This window comes from Tupaia chinensis, unplaced genomic scaffold, assembly GCF_000334495.1.
Source record: "Tupaia chinensis unplaced genomic scaffold, TupChi_1.0 Scaffold000211_1, whole genome shotgun sequence".
Taxonomy (NCBI): domain Eukaryota; kingdom Metazoa; phylum Chordata; class Mammalia; order Scandentia; family Tupaiidae; genus Tupaia; species Tupaia belangeri.
Genome location: NW_006159686.1, coordinates 1106358 through 1119229, shown reverse-complemented (window position 1 = coordinate 1119229; position 12872 = coordinate 1106358). Strand labels below are relative to the sequence as shown.

At 65.1% G+C, this 12872-nt stretch overlaps 1 protein-coding gene across 2 annotated transcripts in view; it reads left to right on the top strand.

Moving 5' to 3' along the window:
- Positions 1 to 12854, top strand: part of ADGRD1 (adhesion G protein-coupled receptor D1) — an 87090-nt gene extending 74236 nt beyond the window's left edge. For both annotated transcript variants that reach the window (XM_006147339.3, XM_006147337.3), the window contains 9 exons: positions 329 to 440; positions 1292 to 1448; positions 4243 to 4309; positions 5519 to 5585; positions 7885 to 7976; positions 8752 to 8878; positions 9765 to 9806; positions 10850 to 10951; positions 11858 to 12854. In XM_006147339.3, the coding sequence (XP_006147401.1) occupies positions 329 to 440; positions 1292 to 1448; positions 4243 to 4309; positions 5519 to 5585; positions 7885 to 7976; positions 8752 to 8878; positions 9765 to 9806; positions 10850 to 10951; positions 11858 to 11953 (862 nt within the window). In that variant the 3' untranslated portion in view covers positions 11954 to 12854. The remainder of the gene's footprint in view (positions 1 to 328; positions 441 to 1291; positions 1449 to 4242; positions 4310 to 5518; positions 5586 to 7884; positions 7977 to 8751; positions 8879 to 9764; positions 9807 to 10849; positions 10952 to 11857) is intronic.
- Positions 12855 to 12872: the final 18 nt, after the last annotated feature.

Genomic DNA, 12872 nt, shown 5'->3' with positions numbered 1-12872 from the left:
CCCGGGGGAGGGGAGCCACTGTGCAAGGGCCCTGCGGCGGAGTGAGCTGGGCTGAGGGGAAGCTCTGAAAGGCAGGGTCAGCAGCGGGGAGAGCCCACTCAGGGCCGTGGGCAGGCTCAGGCCACAGGCTGCGGAGGGAGCCACTGAGGGCTCAGAGCAGCAGGACAGCACCCGGCGGGTCGCGAACAGGTGGCAAAGTCTCCACCCCACCACCTGCCCTAGGAGGAATGGATGTGGGGCTGTGTGCAGGCAGGGAGCCCAGCCTGGGGTCCGAGCAGCCGAGGGTGAGCTGGCCCCGAGTTCCCAGGGCGTGCCCCTCTCTGCTCAGCTCGGTCAGCACCATGAGGAACCAGCGCTATCACATCCACACCAACCTGTCCTGTGCGGTCCTGGCGGCCCAAGTCCTGCTGCTCACCAGCTCCCACTTCGAGCCGGGCACGGTGAGTGGGCGCAGGCCCTCTGCCCACTGCTGTCCCCCGGCCCGGCAGCACCCCCTGCAGTTCTCCAACAGAATTCAGGTCATTCCTCACAGCCAGCGCTGTTGCAGGAGCAGAGGGCAGGAGCTGGCCCCGCCCCAGGTCAGCCTCAGGGACAGGGACTGCCTCCTCCATGCTGGCAGCCTGGCCTGCTCAGAACTAGCTCCGGCCTAGAGAGAGACCTGGGGCCAGGGCTGTGGCCTCTCACCCTGGACTCTGCCCTTCACCCACTATCCACATGGCTGCCTCTGCCGGCCCAGGGCTGCACTGCTGCCTAAGGGCACTCACAGACCAGACCCCACCTTTCCCTGCCCCTTGCACAGGGCGGGGGTCCAGGGCCCAGGCAGCTTTAGACCTTGTGGAGGGCAGAGACTGGAGTGCCCTGCTTGGGGCCCACGGGTTTCAAACCAGGGCGAAGAGGAGGAGCAGAGGTGGCTGCCCGCCCCTGGATGGGGGGCCGTAGCCGGGCACCTGGGATGCTGCGGGCATTGAGCACCCGCAACGGTGTCTCTGCCCTGCCCTGCAGATCAGCAGGGCCCTGGGCTCCCCAGCACAGACTGCAGCCCCTCCCTGTGGGCTTCCCTGCTCGGACTGGCGAGTCATGTGCCATTGCCGAGCCAGTCCTGTCACAGAGAACAGGGATAGCTGTGCTGATTGGCTGGGCCTAACTCCCAGACTTTTTCCCGAACCAATCACTGAGCCAGGACTGGGAGGGCCGCAGTGACCAGGCCCTGAGTCACGGGCCCTCGCGGTTCCCGGGCAGAGGGAAGGCCTGTGCCCTGCGAGAAGCGGGCCCTCTGACTGGCTCTCCGCAGGCCCCCTGCCGGGCGCTGGCTGTGCTGCTGCACTTCCTCTTCCTGAGCGCCTTCGCCTGGATGCTGGCCGAGGGGCTGCACCTCTACAGCATGGTGGTCAAGGTCTTCGGCTCCGAGGACAGCAGGCGCCTGTACTACTACTACGCCGTGGGCTGGGGTAGGTGCGCCACCCGGCGGGCCCTCCCTTCCTGTCCCCCTGGGGCTCCTGGGGCTGACGGAAGGGGAACCCGCGGGGGCACGGTGAAAACTCACACCGTTTGAAAACCCTTCCAACCTTGCTGACTTGGCTGGCCAGTTATGAGGGTTGCCCTAGCGCAAGCGTGCACTGGACAGAGAGACAGAGAGACAGAGAACACACACCCTCCAGAAGGCCAGGTCACGCTGCTGTAGTTTTCCCCGCACCACTTGTCCACCCTGTCAGAGTCTTGGCACACGTGCACACATGCCTCGGCATCTTTCTCACGCCTCCAGGCGGGATTTGAAGCTGTGTCGCACCACTGTGCTGGGAGGCCATGGCCAGGCTGCTGGTTCCGCTGACCTTTCAAAGAACCGGCGTGTGGAACTCTTGCTCTGTTGCTTTCTTTTCGCTGTTTCCTCCTTCCGTCTCACCCCCGTCCTCTCCTCTCTGCTCTGTCGACCTCAGTCCACTCCTCCTCTTCCAGGGTGCCCCGGTGAGAGGCGCCTCCATTTTACACAGAGGCAGTGCAGCGTGCCCCCACGTGTGTGTCTCCTTTCCGTTTGGTCGTCAGAGGGTGCATGCACTCCTCAGAGAGAGAGACAAAGAGACTGGGGTGGGGCAGAAAGCACCCCCGTGAGGCATGGCCACTCCACACCCGTCTCCTTTCTTCATGCTGTTGGAATCCGGGGCACCCATACACAGCCAACACGGTTTTCAAGCTGCCAGGACTGGGCTTTGAACCAGTCGGCCATGAAGGGCCTGGCTGTCTCAACCACTGGGCTACAGGGCTATCCCCACGTGTTCTTATCCTCACTCATCTCAAAGCATGCTTTGACTTCCTTTTTCACTTCTCTGACCCGTGCCTTATTGAACGAGTGTGTTACGTCGTCCTCACACGTGTACTTCTCTCACTTCCGCGTTCTCGATGCCTGCTTCCATTTCACCGTGGAGAGGCCGCGTGTGGTGTGGCGTTAGTCCTCTTAAGCGTGTTCAGGTCTGTTCCACGGCTGCCCAGAGACTTCCGGTGCGCCGCGGCTCACAGGGCACTGCCGCGGCCCCGGCGGGCCGCTGGGCCTGGTGCCCCCACGTGTGTGTCTCCTTTCCGTTTGGTCGTCAGAGGGTGCATGCACTCCTCAGAGAGAGAGAGACAAAGAGACTGGGGTGGGGCAGAAAGCACCCCCGTGAGGCATGGCCACTCCACACCCGTCTCCTTTCTTCATGCTGTTGGAATCCGGGGCACCCATACACAGCCAACACGGTTTTCAAGCTGCCAGGACTGGGCTTTGAACCAGTCGGCCATGAAGGGCCTGGCTGTCTCAACCACTGGGCTACAGGGCTATCCCCACGTGTTCTTATCCTCACTCATCTCAAAGCATGCTTTGACTTCCTTTTTCACTTCTCTGACCCGTGCCTTATTGAACGAGTGTGTTACGTCGTCCTCACACGTGTACTTCTCTCACTTCCGCGTTCTCGATGCCTGCTTCCATTTCACCGTGGAGAGGCCGCGTGTGGTGTGGCGTTAGTCCTCTTAAGCGTGTTCAGGTCTGTTCCACGGCTGCCCAGAGACTTCCGGTGCGCCGCGGCTCACAGGGCACTGCCGCGGCCCGGACGTGCCGCTGGCCTGGGGCGGTGCCCGCGCTCTGCTCTCACCCACCTGCCGCCTTGTCCTGCCCGGCACTGCCGTGAGACACGCGTGCCCCCCGGCCGAGTTGTCTGTCTCCCCTTTCAGATCGGGCGGTTTTTCTCCACGTCTTCTGGGCCTGTGGTTAGGGGCTTTCTCACGAACCCTCTCATACTTCGGGATTAGGCAGGCGGCCCCTTCCGTGCCCCTTCCGTGCCCCTTCCGTGCCCCGGCTCCTTACCATGCTTTTGAGCCGTGTAAGTGGTTGCCCTCGCGCCCCTTTTTAGCACGTGAGGGTCTGTTTCCTGTCGGGGGCAGACCACGATGACGTCAGAGCGCCGCTCCTGTGTCCCGACCCTCCCTTTCCGCGGTGACATTTTCCACCGCCGTGTCCGTGCAGGCCACCGCCACAGCTCTGCTTACTGGGGTCTGGTCGGAAGGAGAGGGCGTGCGGTTGGCCGTGCTGACCCGCTATCGCCGTCTCTGGCTCTCACTTCCATGGGTCTGAGTCACCACGTGGGAGTCCGGCCTTAACCGCCACGACCCACTGGCCCGCGCCCCTGTTTCAAGCGTGCTTTCACTTAGCTCTTGTCCTGGGCCTGCGAGGGCGGCCACGAGGCCTTCTCGGAGCGGCTGGGCCCTCTCCCAGCCGCCGTCCCTGCTCTCCTGCGTCCAGGCCGCACTGGCTTCTCTGCGTGCCTCGCCGTCTCAGCCAGTGCCCTGTCGTGACCTCATGCGGATCCTCCCATGCTCCGTGTGGTTTCGTGACCTGGCTGAGCGCCTCAGTAAAGCCCACTGCCCTCGCGGGGGGAGCCCCGGTGCTGTCCCGGGAGGGCGCAACCTGGGCAGTGGCCGGTGGGTTTTTTAGCAGGGCTGTCTCCGTCTGTCGCCGCAGCTGTCTGGTGTACAGGTGTCAGCTGTGGCCCCGGCGTTCCCAGCATAGCCCGGGCACTCCGCTCCCCACTGTGTCCTTTATCCAGGCCCCTGGCGTGGCAGGTTCGAGGCCAGACTCGGGTTTGCTCTCACCCCCGAGGGCCCTTGGTAGCCGCCTGCCCCATGGCCGTGTTTGGTTCACAGTCCTCGCGTGTCAGGTGCAGCGCATGGCAGCCGCCGGGGAGGACCCCGCTCACACAGTGTGCCTGTCCCCTACAGGCCTGCCCCTGCTGATCTGCGTCGTGTCGGTCCCGTCTGCCAGGGATAGCTATGGAACCAGCAACAAGTAAGTGACTCGTGGCCTTCTGGCACCCTGGTCCGGCAGGCCTCTCCCAGGAAAGGTTCGTGAGGAGCCCCGGTCCCACCCTGCCTTCCCGCGTCCCTCCGGGTGCAGGCTGCCATGCACGCTGGGCTCCCGGACCGCAGTAGGAAGGGCCTGGCCCGGCCGCGGCAGCCCAACCATGCTCGGAGCAGTTTCCTGGGCAGTCAGGGTGAGGGCGTCCCCTGGAGGAACGGCGTGCCCTGCCCTTCCTGGCTGCTGTCTCTGCCCACGGGCTCTTTCCAGATGAACATCCAGCCGGCACGAGGCTGGGCACAAACCCGAGCCCAAGGTCTTTTCTCGGGGAGTGCAAGTGCAGGGGAACCTCAGATGACAGGAGGACCTGGGCTGGGTGCACGGGGTGGCCCTGAGGGTCCCGCTGCTTGGGCAACAGGGTGTGGGCCCTTGACGCCATCTGGAAGCTGTGGCAGTGCTTCCGTGGGGCCAGGGAGAGGCCGGGCTGCCCAGTGGGCCGGGTCGGTGCTCGAGTTCCAGGAACGCGGCTTCTTTTCCTTATGGGAAAAAGGCTTCGGCACGCATGTCCTCGGCCACTGCTGCCTCAGCCGAGCTGAAGTGCCACTGTGTGAAATCACGGAGGGACAGTGCCGAGGCTGAGGACGGAGGGAGGCAGGCTCTGCCCGGCTTCACGAGGAGTTCAGACATCGGTCGCTGGCCCTGGGAGACCAGCCTCTCTCCCACTTCACCGACAACACGTTGCAGCGGGCACTGGCTGAGCACGAGGGGAGCAGGCGATTAAGCAGCCATTGTCTGGTGTGCCCCTCAGCCCTGGCGCCCTCAGACGCCCGCACTCCGAGGGGGCTGCTCTTCTCAAGCACGCTCTGGGCCCCATCCCACCCTCGCCTCCAGCCGCCCCGCTCTTCTCTCTGAAGACAGTCGGTGTGCCTGTCACTCCTGCGCCATCCTGAGAATGCCCACGGAGGTGCCCACGGGGGCCTGTGGCCCTGGCGGTGCAGGCCTGCTCTGGGCCTGGCTGGACACCCTGGGTGCTGCTGAGCCTGCAGCTCCTTTCTCCAGGAAGGAGACCCGGCGGCCCACCACGGGGAGCGCTCACAGACTCAGCCCTTGCTGAGACCTGGCAGCGGTGCAGCTGAGAAGCCCCTGTGTGGGCGCTGGCTGGGGCAACTCCGGTCACGCCTGGTTTCCTTCTCTCCACAGCTGCTGGCTGTCGCTGGACAGTGGTGCCATCTGGGCCTTCGTGGCCCCGGCACTGGTGGTCATCGTGGTAGGTCCCCCTGGCTAGGCCAGGGCGGGGGACAGGGGCTATGGGAGGGGCTCCAGGACAAAGACCAGGCCAGGCCTCCCGGCAGGTCAGCTCATAGGCCTGGCTCCCTGGGCAGCACCGGCGGGCTCAAAGGAGCCCAGTCTCAGGCTGTCCCCTGAGGCGTGCAGGCAATCCTCCCGACCGTCCCACCACAGCCCCGAGAGCTCTAGCGGCCTTGCAGGCTCTGGGTATCAGCTCCTCCGGCTGCATGGACCACTCTGGGGGTTCCCCATACGAGTACAGCTACCAGTCAGTAACTGTGTATCTATAGCTACGGGTCAGTAACTGTGTTATCTGTATCTACATATAAGTTTCTGTGTATCTGACTCAGAGCTACAGACACACAGTTACTGACTGGTATACAGACACAGTTACTGACTCGTATACAGACACGGTTACTGACTCCTATACAGACACAGGGTTACTGACTCGTATACAGACACGGTTACTGACTCGTGTACAGACACGGTTACTGACTCGTGTACAGACACACGGTTACTGACTCGTATACAGACACAGTTACTGACTGGTATACAGACACAGGGTTACTGACTCGTGTACAGACACGGTTACTGACTGGTATACAGACAGGGTTACTGACTCGTGTACAGACATGGTTACTGACTCTTGTACAGACACGGTTACTGACTGGTATACAGACACGGTTACTGACTCGTATGCAGACACGGTTACTGACTCGTGTATAGACACACGGTTACTGATTGGTATACAGACACACTGCTACCAATGCGGTAACAGCTGTGATGTGTGCTGTTCAAGTGTGCCAAGGATGCCGGCTCTTACGTGCAGCGGCCTGGAGGACACGGAACCTGCCCTGGGCTCCGCCACCAGCCGTGATGCGTGCTTGTAGACATTTTGTCACAGCCGGCCCTCCTCCCATTTACCCTGGCAGGAAGTGGGAACAGCACCTTGTGTGTCTCTGGGGCTCTCTGGCCATTCCGCTCAGGGCAGTGTGGTGGCCATGAGCCTGCCGGGCTCCCTTTTCAGTCATTTGAGCTCCTCCCCGACCCAGTCCTCATGGCTTCTCTGTGGCCTTCCCTGATTTGCTGGGATGCAGCATGGCTAAGTGTCCTTCACTCCCGACCAGGAACACTGCTAAGTGTTCACAGGAAGTGAGCTTCATGGCCCTTTCTTTGAATCTGCAGTTGATTAGAATGAAAACCTAGCTGAGTCGTAGGTGTTTGAGTTGGTGATACGCAAGGCTCAGTGTACGCTGAGCTGCGTGTGGGAGGTCTCCGCTGGTCTGTCCTGGTTCCCTGGTCACACCCTCCCCAGGTGGGCACCTGGGCTGCAGCCTGGCATGTCCCAGGGGCCGTGCAGATGCAGACAAGGACAGGGCTGCATCCCCTGCCCCCGCAGCATTCTCTGGTGTGCAGGACCCTGGCTTACCAGCACGGGTGTGACGCCCCGTCTGCATTACGGCCACAGGTGTGTCCTGCATGCACATCTGCCCCTCACCTCAACGCCATCTGGGTCACGTGGACTGTGGCCACGTTTGGAAAGCAACGGCCCGGGCCGCAGTCCACCAGGGTGTGTCAGGTTTCCCCGCCTCGTGCTGTGAGCGGACGTTGGTGCTGCTGTCGTGAGCACTGGGTCCCACGCTCCTAACGGGGCTGGGTCTGCAGAGCAGCAGGACCGGGCCTTGGCCCACCTCTCCCCGAAGACGAAGAACTAGTGGGAGAATTATTTTGAGGAAAAGAGAATAAAACACTATAGATGAAAGCATACTAGGGAGAAGCCTGACTCCCAGGCGCTCCTGGGTCCCTGTGGCACACAGACTGGGATTCCTTTGTACCCCCTCCATGACTCAGTCTGAACACTGTGGACAGCAGGCGGCACCAGCCTGATCGAGAGACCAGGCCGCACTAAAGACCCGATATAGACCCTGCTCCTCCGGGCCAGGGCTCCAGGCCGCCCCTCCCTCCATGCTGTCCAGAGCCACGGGACATGGTGCACCGAGAGCCAGTGCACTGTGGGCATTGATGGCTCTCCAGGTGGGGTGGGGCTGGGCCGAGTCACCTAGGATCACCCGGGCAAGCGTGATGAGACGTCGGGACGTGTTCCCGCAGACAGCAGGCATGTTCAGAGCAAGCCCGCATGTCCTGTGGGTAAGGCCCGAGTGGCGGTGGGCCAGTTGCAGGTGTCACCTGTCTGCGTGGGTGCCCTGGCTGGGGACAGGCGGCTGGTGGCTGGGGCAGGGATGCCCAGCCCCTCATGTCCCTCCCGCTTCCCCGGGCAGGTCAACGTGGGCATCCTCATCGCTGTGACCAGGGTCCTCTCCCAGATTAGCGCCGACAACTACAGGGTCCACGGGGACCCCAGCGCCCTCAGGTGAGTGGCCGGCTGTGCCAGAGCCCTGCCCTTGCCCCACCTCCCAGCCACCGCCAAGGCCCACGCCCAGTGTCCCGGGATGCAGGGTGATGTCAGGGCCCCACCTGGGAGGCTTCAGGGTCCACTAGGAGCTCCTCCAGGGTGAGAGGTGAAGGACTGGGAGCCAGGGGAAGTTCTAGAGCCAGAGAGCCCATGCCAGGCCTGCCTGGGGAGGGAGCACCTGGTCACGGGCTGCCATGCCAAGGGGGCCCTAAAGCAGCAGCTCCTGACGTGTTTGGGGGCTGCCCCGCCTGGCGGGGGGGGGGGGGGGGGGGGTCCGCGGCTCCTGACGTGTTGGGGGGCTGCCCCGCCTGGCGGGCGGTGTGGGGAGCCGTTCCATTACTGCCCGGCTGAGCACAGGGCACGGAGACCCCACCCCGGGCCCGAGCAGTGCTGGGTTATAGGCATGATGGCCAGAGCCCAGGGTAGCCCCTGGGTTTGAACGCTCCCTGCTGTGACCCCTGCCCTCCAGTGCATCGGCCGCAGCAGGCCCAGGTCCACGGAGGGGCAGGCCTCCCACAGACAGACCTGGAGCTGGACCGGGCTGTGGGGCTCTCCCACTGTCCCAGAGCTCCCGCAGCTGTCGGGCAGCCTGGGGACACACTGCTGCTTCTCGGTGCAGACCTGAGGCTCGCGGGGACGCCTGCCCAGCCGGGGTTCCCTGTAGGGAGGACCCGGCCTCACTGCAGGCACGGCCAGTCCCCCGCTCGCTGCCCAGCAGCCCGCTGTCTCTCAGGCTGACGGCCAAGGCCGTGGTGGTGCTGCTGCCTATCCTGGGGACATCATGGCTCTTTGGCGTGCTGGCCGTCAATGGCCATGCCCTGGTCTTCCAGTACGTGTTCGCGGCACTCAACTCCTTACAGGTAAGACCCGCACGGGAAGGCCGCAGGCTGTGGGGACGGGCGTGGGGCAGCACTGCGCCAGGCGGGGCCTGTCCTCTGCCCCTCCAGCCCCTTGAGCCCAGAGCAGGGTGTCCGGGCTGAGGACAGAGTCTGACTGAGCGCTCTGAGAAAATGACATGGCCCCATTGAGGGCAGGGCTGGCCGGTGTCCGCGGGAGCATGTCCAGGCCTCAAAGGGAAGACGAGGCCCGCGGGCAGCCCCCGAGAGGGAGCCAGCATGGGGCAGGGTGATAGACCCAGGCTCAGGTGCCCACTCACCCCTGCCCACAGCACCAAACCCAGGGCCTAGCCTGCCCGCTCTCTCCCGGTGGGCCTCACCACAGCCTGTGCCCCACAGCCAGTGACTGTGACACGCTGGCGCCGGGCCTCGCACTCATGCTAGCCTCCGGGCCTGCTTGTCCCGGTGTCAGCAGTGGAATGTGAGAGGTCGCCGTCTCCTCTGTAGAGCTGGCCCCATGTCCTCTCTAAGGCTGGCCCTGTGTCCTCCCCTCTAAGGCCGCCCCATCTCCTCTCTAAGGCCGCCCCGTGTCCTCCCCTCTAAGGCCGCCCCGTGTCCTCTGTAGAGCCGGCCCCGTGTCCTCCCCTCTAAGGCCGCCCCGTGTCCTCCCCTCTAAGGCCGCCCCGTGTCCTCTGTAGAGCCGGCCCCATCTCCTCGTCTCCTCGTAGAGCTGTCCTGTCTCCTCCTCCATACGGCCCTATCCTCCCAGACTCCAGATCCCACCAAGCCCACCGGGGAGCCCTGCCAGCGCCTCTCAGAGCCTGGTCCCCAGGCGACAGGACCAGGTGACAGGAGGGGGCCCTCCGACAGGGTGCACTGGCTCTTATCCCGCCCTCCCCTTCCTTCCCAGGGACTTTTCATCTTCCTCTTCCACTGCCTCCTGAACTCAGAGGTACGTCTGCTCCTGACAGCCCAGGGCTGGGTGCACGTCCAACAGGGTGCAGGAGTGAGAGCGTGCTGCTGCCAGGCCGTCCCCTGGGGCTGGGACCCGCAGCCCCGCGACGTAGGCGTGGGCCTGCTGCCCTGCAGCCGTCACACTCCTGTCATGGTAGCTGGTGACACAGAAGCACCCTCTGGCAGAGGACGACGGGGCAGGCCGGGGCGGTGGGGAGTCAGCTCAGTCTGGCATGCCGGGGGAGGGGTGCGGATGTGCCCTCAGGCGTCCTCCCACGGGCCTGCGGCTGCAGTGGCCCTTTCCTCTCGGGCGGGCTGGGCGTGCGCCCGCTGTGGGCATGGTCCCGGTCTCAGACCTGAGCTCCGTGGAGCTCCTGCCCTGGGCGTGGCCAGGCTGTGGTCGGGGCTGCGTCTGGGCTGGTGGAAGGGCCCGGTAGGAAGGCCTCCTCTGTCCTCCCTGTGTCCTCCCCAGCGCCCTCCTCCGTGGAGGGACCACTTACCACGGTGCTCCAGCAGAAATGCCCGTTATCTGGGAGGTTACCCCGGAGGGCCAGGGCAGGCCTGGTCTGAGGGAGGTGATGACCAGTGGCAGGAAGGCCGCGAGTGCTCAGACCAGGGAGCAGCCGGCCGCTGTGAGACTGGGACCTCCGCAGGGGCCGAGGTGGCCCTCGGGGCTGCTACTCTCCCACCCTCGTCTCCATTCCGGTGCCATCGTCACCCCTGGCCCTGGGAGACTCTCACCGCTGAGCGTGTCTCCCCCAGAAGTGCCAGAGACCAGAGGTGACAGGCAGGCCCAGGTCTCCTCCGCGTGGGCCGGCCTGGTAGAAGCGAGCTCAGTCGGTGTCTGCCGAGGTGGCGGTGGTGGTTCAGCTCTGAGCGCCGGCCCCGTTGGATCTTGCGGTCCCCAAGTCCTGCCCCTCGCCTTGTGCTATTTCCGGAGCCCCAGGGTCAGAATCCTGGGGACCACCGTTCACATGGCCCTGAGTGGGGCCATGGCCACCCCGATATCGCTTTTCCTCGGCCCGTCTTCCGTGTCCACAGGTGAGAGCCGCCTTCAAGCACAAAGCCAAGGTCTGGTCCCTCACGAGCGGCCCCGCCCGCACCGGCACCACCAAGCCCAGCGGGTCCGACGTGGTGAGCGCGGTGAGTGTCTCCCCAAGCCCTTCCCCTCCCCGAAGGCCCCCTCACACGCTCGACCCTCACTGGCCCTGGGCTTTTGTTCCGGCTGGGGCCTGGGAGCCAATCTCTGTCTCCACCCCCGTCTCCGGCCCTGTCACCCGCTGCCCCACGAGGACGCATGGTGTGCTGGCCTTGGTCCTGCACCCCAAGCCTCCAGCCCTCAGTGGGTGACACTGGCAGCTGCCTAGCCCAGGGCTAGGGGCTCTGACCCCTCTTGCACCCGCTGTAGGCCACGGCCCACATGCTCTGGCCGGGCCAGCCCTCCCTGTCTGACCAAGCCCTACGCCCCAGGCCGTGCTCCTGTGTGGACTTAGGATGACAGAGCGACTCGTGGCCAGTGACCTCAGAGGCACCAGCCGCAGGCACAGCCCCCTCCGAGGAGCTTGTCCCAGCCAGGGTCCCCTCCCGGCAGACGCCCATGCTCCGACGGGTGGCCTTCACTGCTCTGCCTGCCGGGCCCACGGGCCATCACGGAGGCCTCAGGACAGCCCTGTAGGATGTGCTAGGTCGAGGCTGTGCCTCCAGCCACCTCCTCTGCCTGTTCTCCCCCACCTGGCTTGAGGGCTGTGGCCAGCCTTCCGGTGGGGTGCACGTGGTGCGAGGACCAGGTGGCTCTGCTGGCCACGCAGCCTCAGCCGGCAGCTGCACCGGCCCGTGCACACCGTGAGGGAGGAACAAGTGTGGGTGGTGGGTGGATGGACGCACAGCCGAGCAGTGGGCCACACACCGGGCGTGCCCTGCACCTCGCTGCTCAGGGAGCAGGGGCTCCTGCCCTTCACTCGGCGCCACCACGGGGCCTGCACGCGGCTCTGGCCCTGCAGTCCTTGCTCGCGAGGCGCGGTCTTGACCCCAGCGCGTTGCTGTTTGCAGACGAACGGGACACGGCCAGGCACGGCCTCCACCAAGCTCACCCCCTGGGACAAGAGCAGCCTCTCAGCTCAGCGCGTGGACCTGTCTGCGGTGTGACGGGCAGGACAGCCCTCAGACCGCCCTCCCGACATGCCGGGACCCCCTCCTCGCTGCTGTCTGCCCATGGGGCCACGCCCCTGGCACAGCCCACCCACCCGGCATACAGGACAGCAGGGCCCCGGAGCTGCCTGTGTAGACGCCTCTGTGCACGAGCCTCCCTTGCTGTGAGCATGCTGCCCAGCGGGGCTGCAACACTGGGGCCAGGGCCAGCATGGCAGGGGAGTGACCGCTGTGGTGCCGAGGTGGGGACTCGTGACCAGAGGCCATCCCACAGTGTGTCCGCTCCCTGCGACCCTGGGGGCTAGGCGGCTCAGCAAGGGCACGTGGGAGGTGCAGGGAGGCGTGTGCGGGGCCACGGCATCTGCTGAGCCCTCCCGGGCCTCCGGCCCTCCGGCCAGCACCGGCCCAGCACTCCTGTCTGGTGGGGGCTGGTGCGGCCGGCCTTGCGTCCTAGCCATGTGGTCAGCTCTGGGGCCTCTGCCTATGTGGGGCTTGGGACTGGGGTCACTGCTGTCCCCACGAGGGTGGACACCTCCGCCCACGTGAAGAGCCAGGAGGGCAGGGCCTAGCAGCCAGGCTTTGGGGCCACCCACTGGCGAGTTGCCAGGCCTCCTCAGCCTGTCTCTCATGAACTTTGACTCGTTAGGCCCCGGGTCAGCCTCAGGATAGCCCCGCTGGGAGTGCCGGCCCATCCTCAGCGGCCCCCGCCAGCTGCCTCCTGTCCCCCTTCCCGGCCAGCCGTTTCCAGAGCACAGCCTGCTCGGAGCCCCTCCGTCACTCAGAGATGAGCAGGCCACAGTGGGCTCCCCCACGCTGCTGTGAGGGTACCAGCAGCCCCACGGCGGGTTCCCGGGCCAGGCTGACCTGGCAGACAGCCGCATGCCTTCCATGCCGAGTTCGCCGGTGGGGTCGGCGT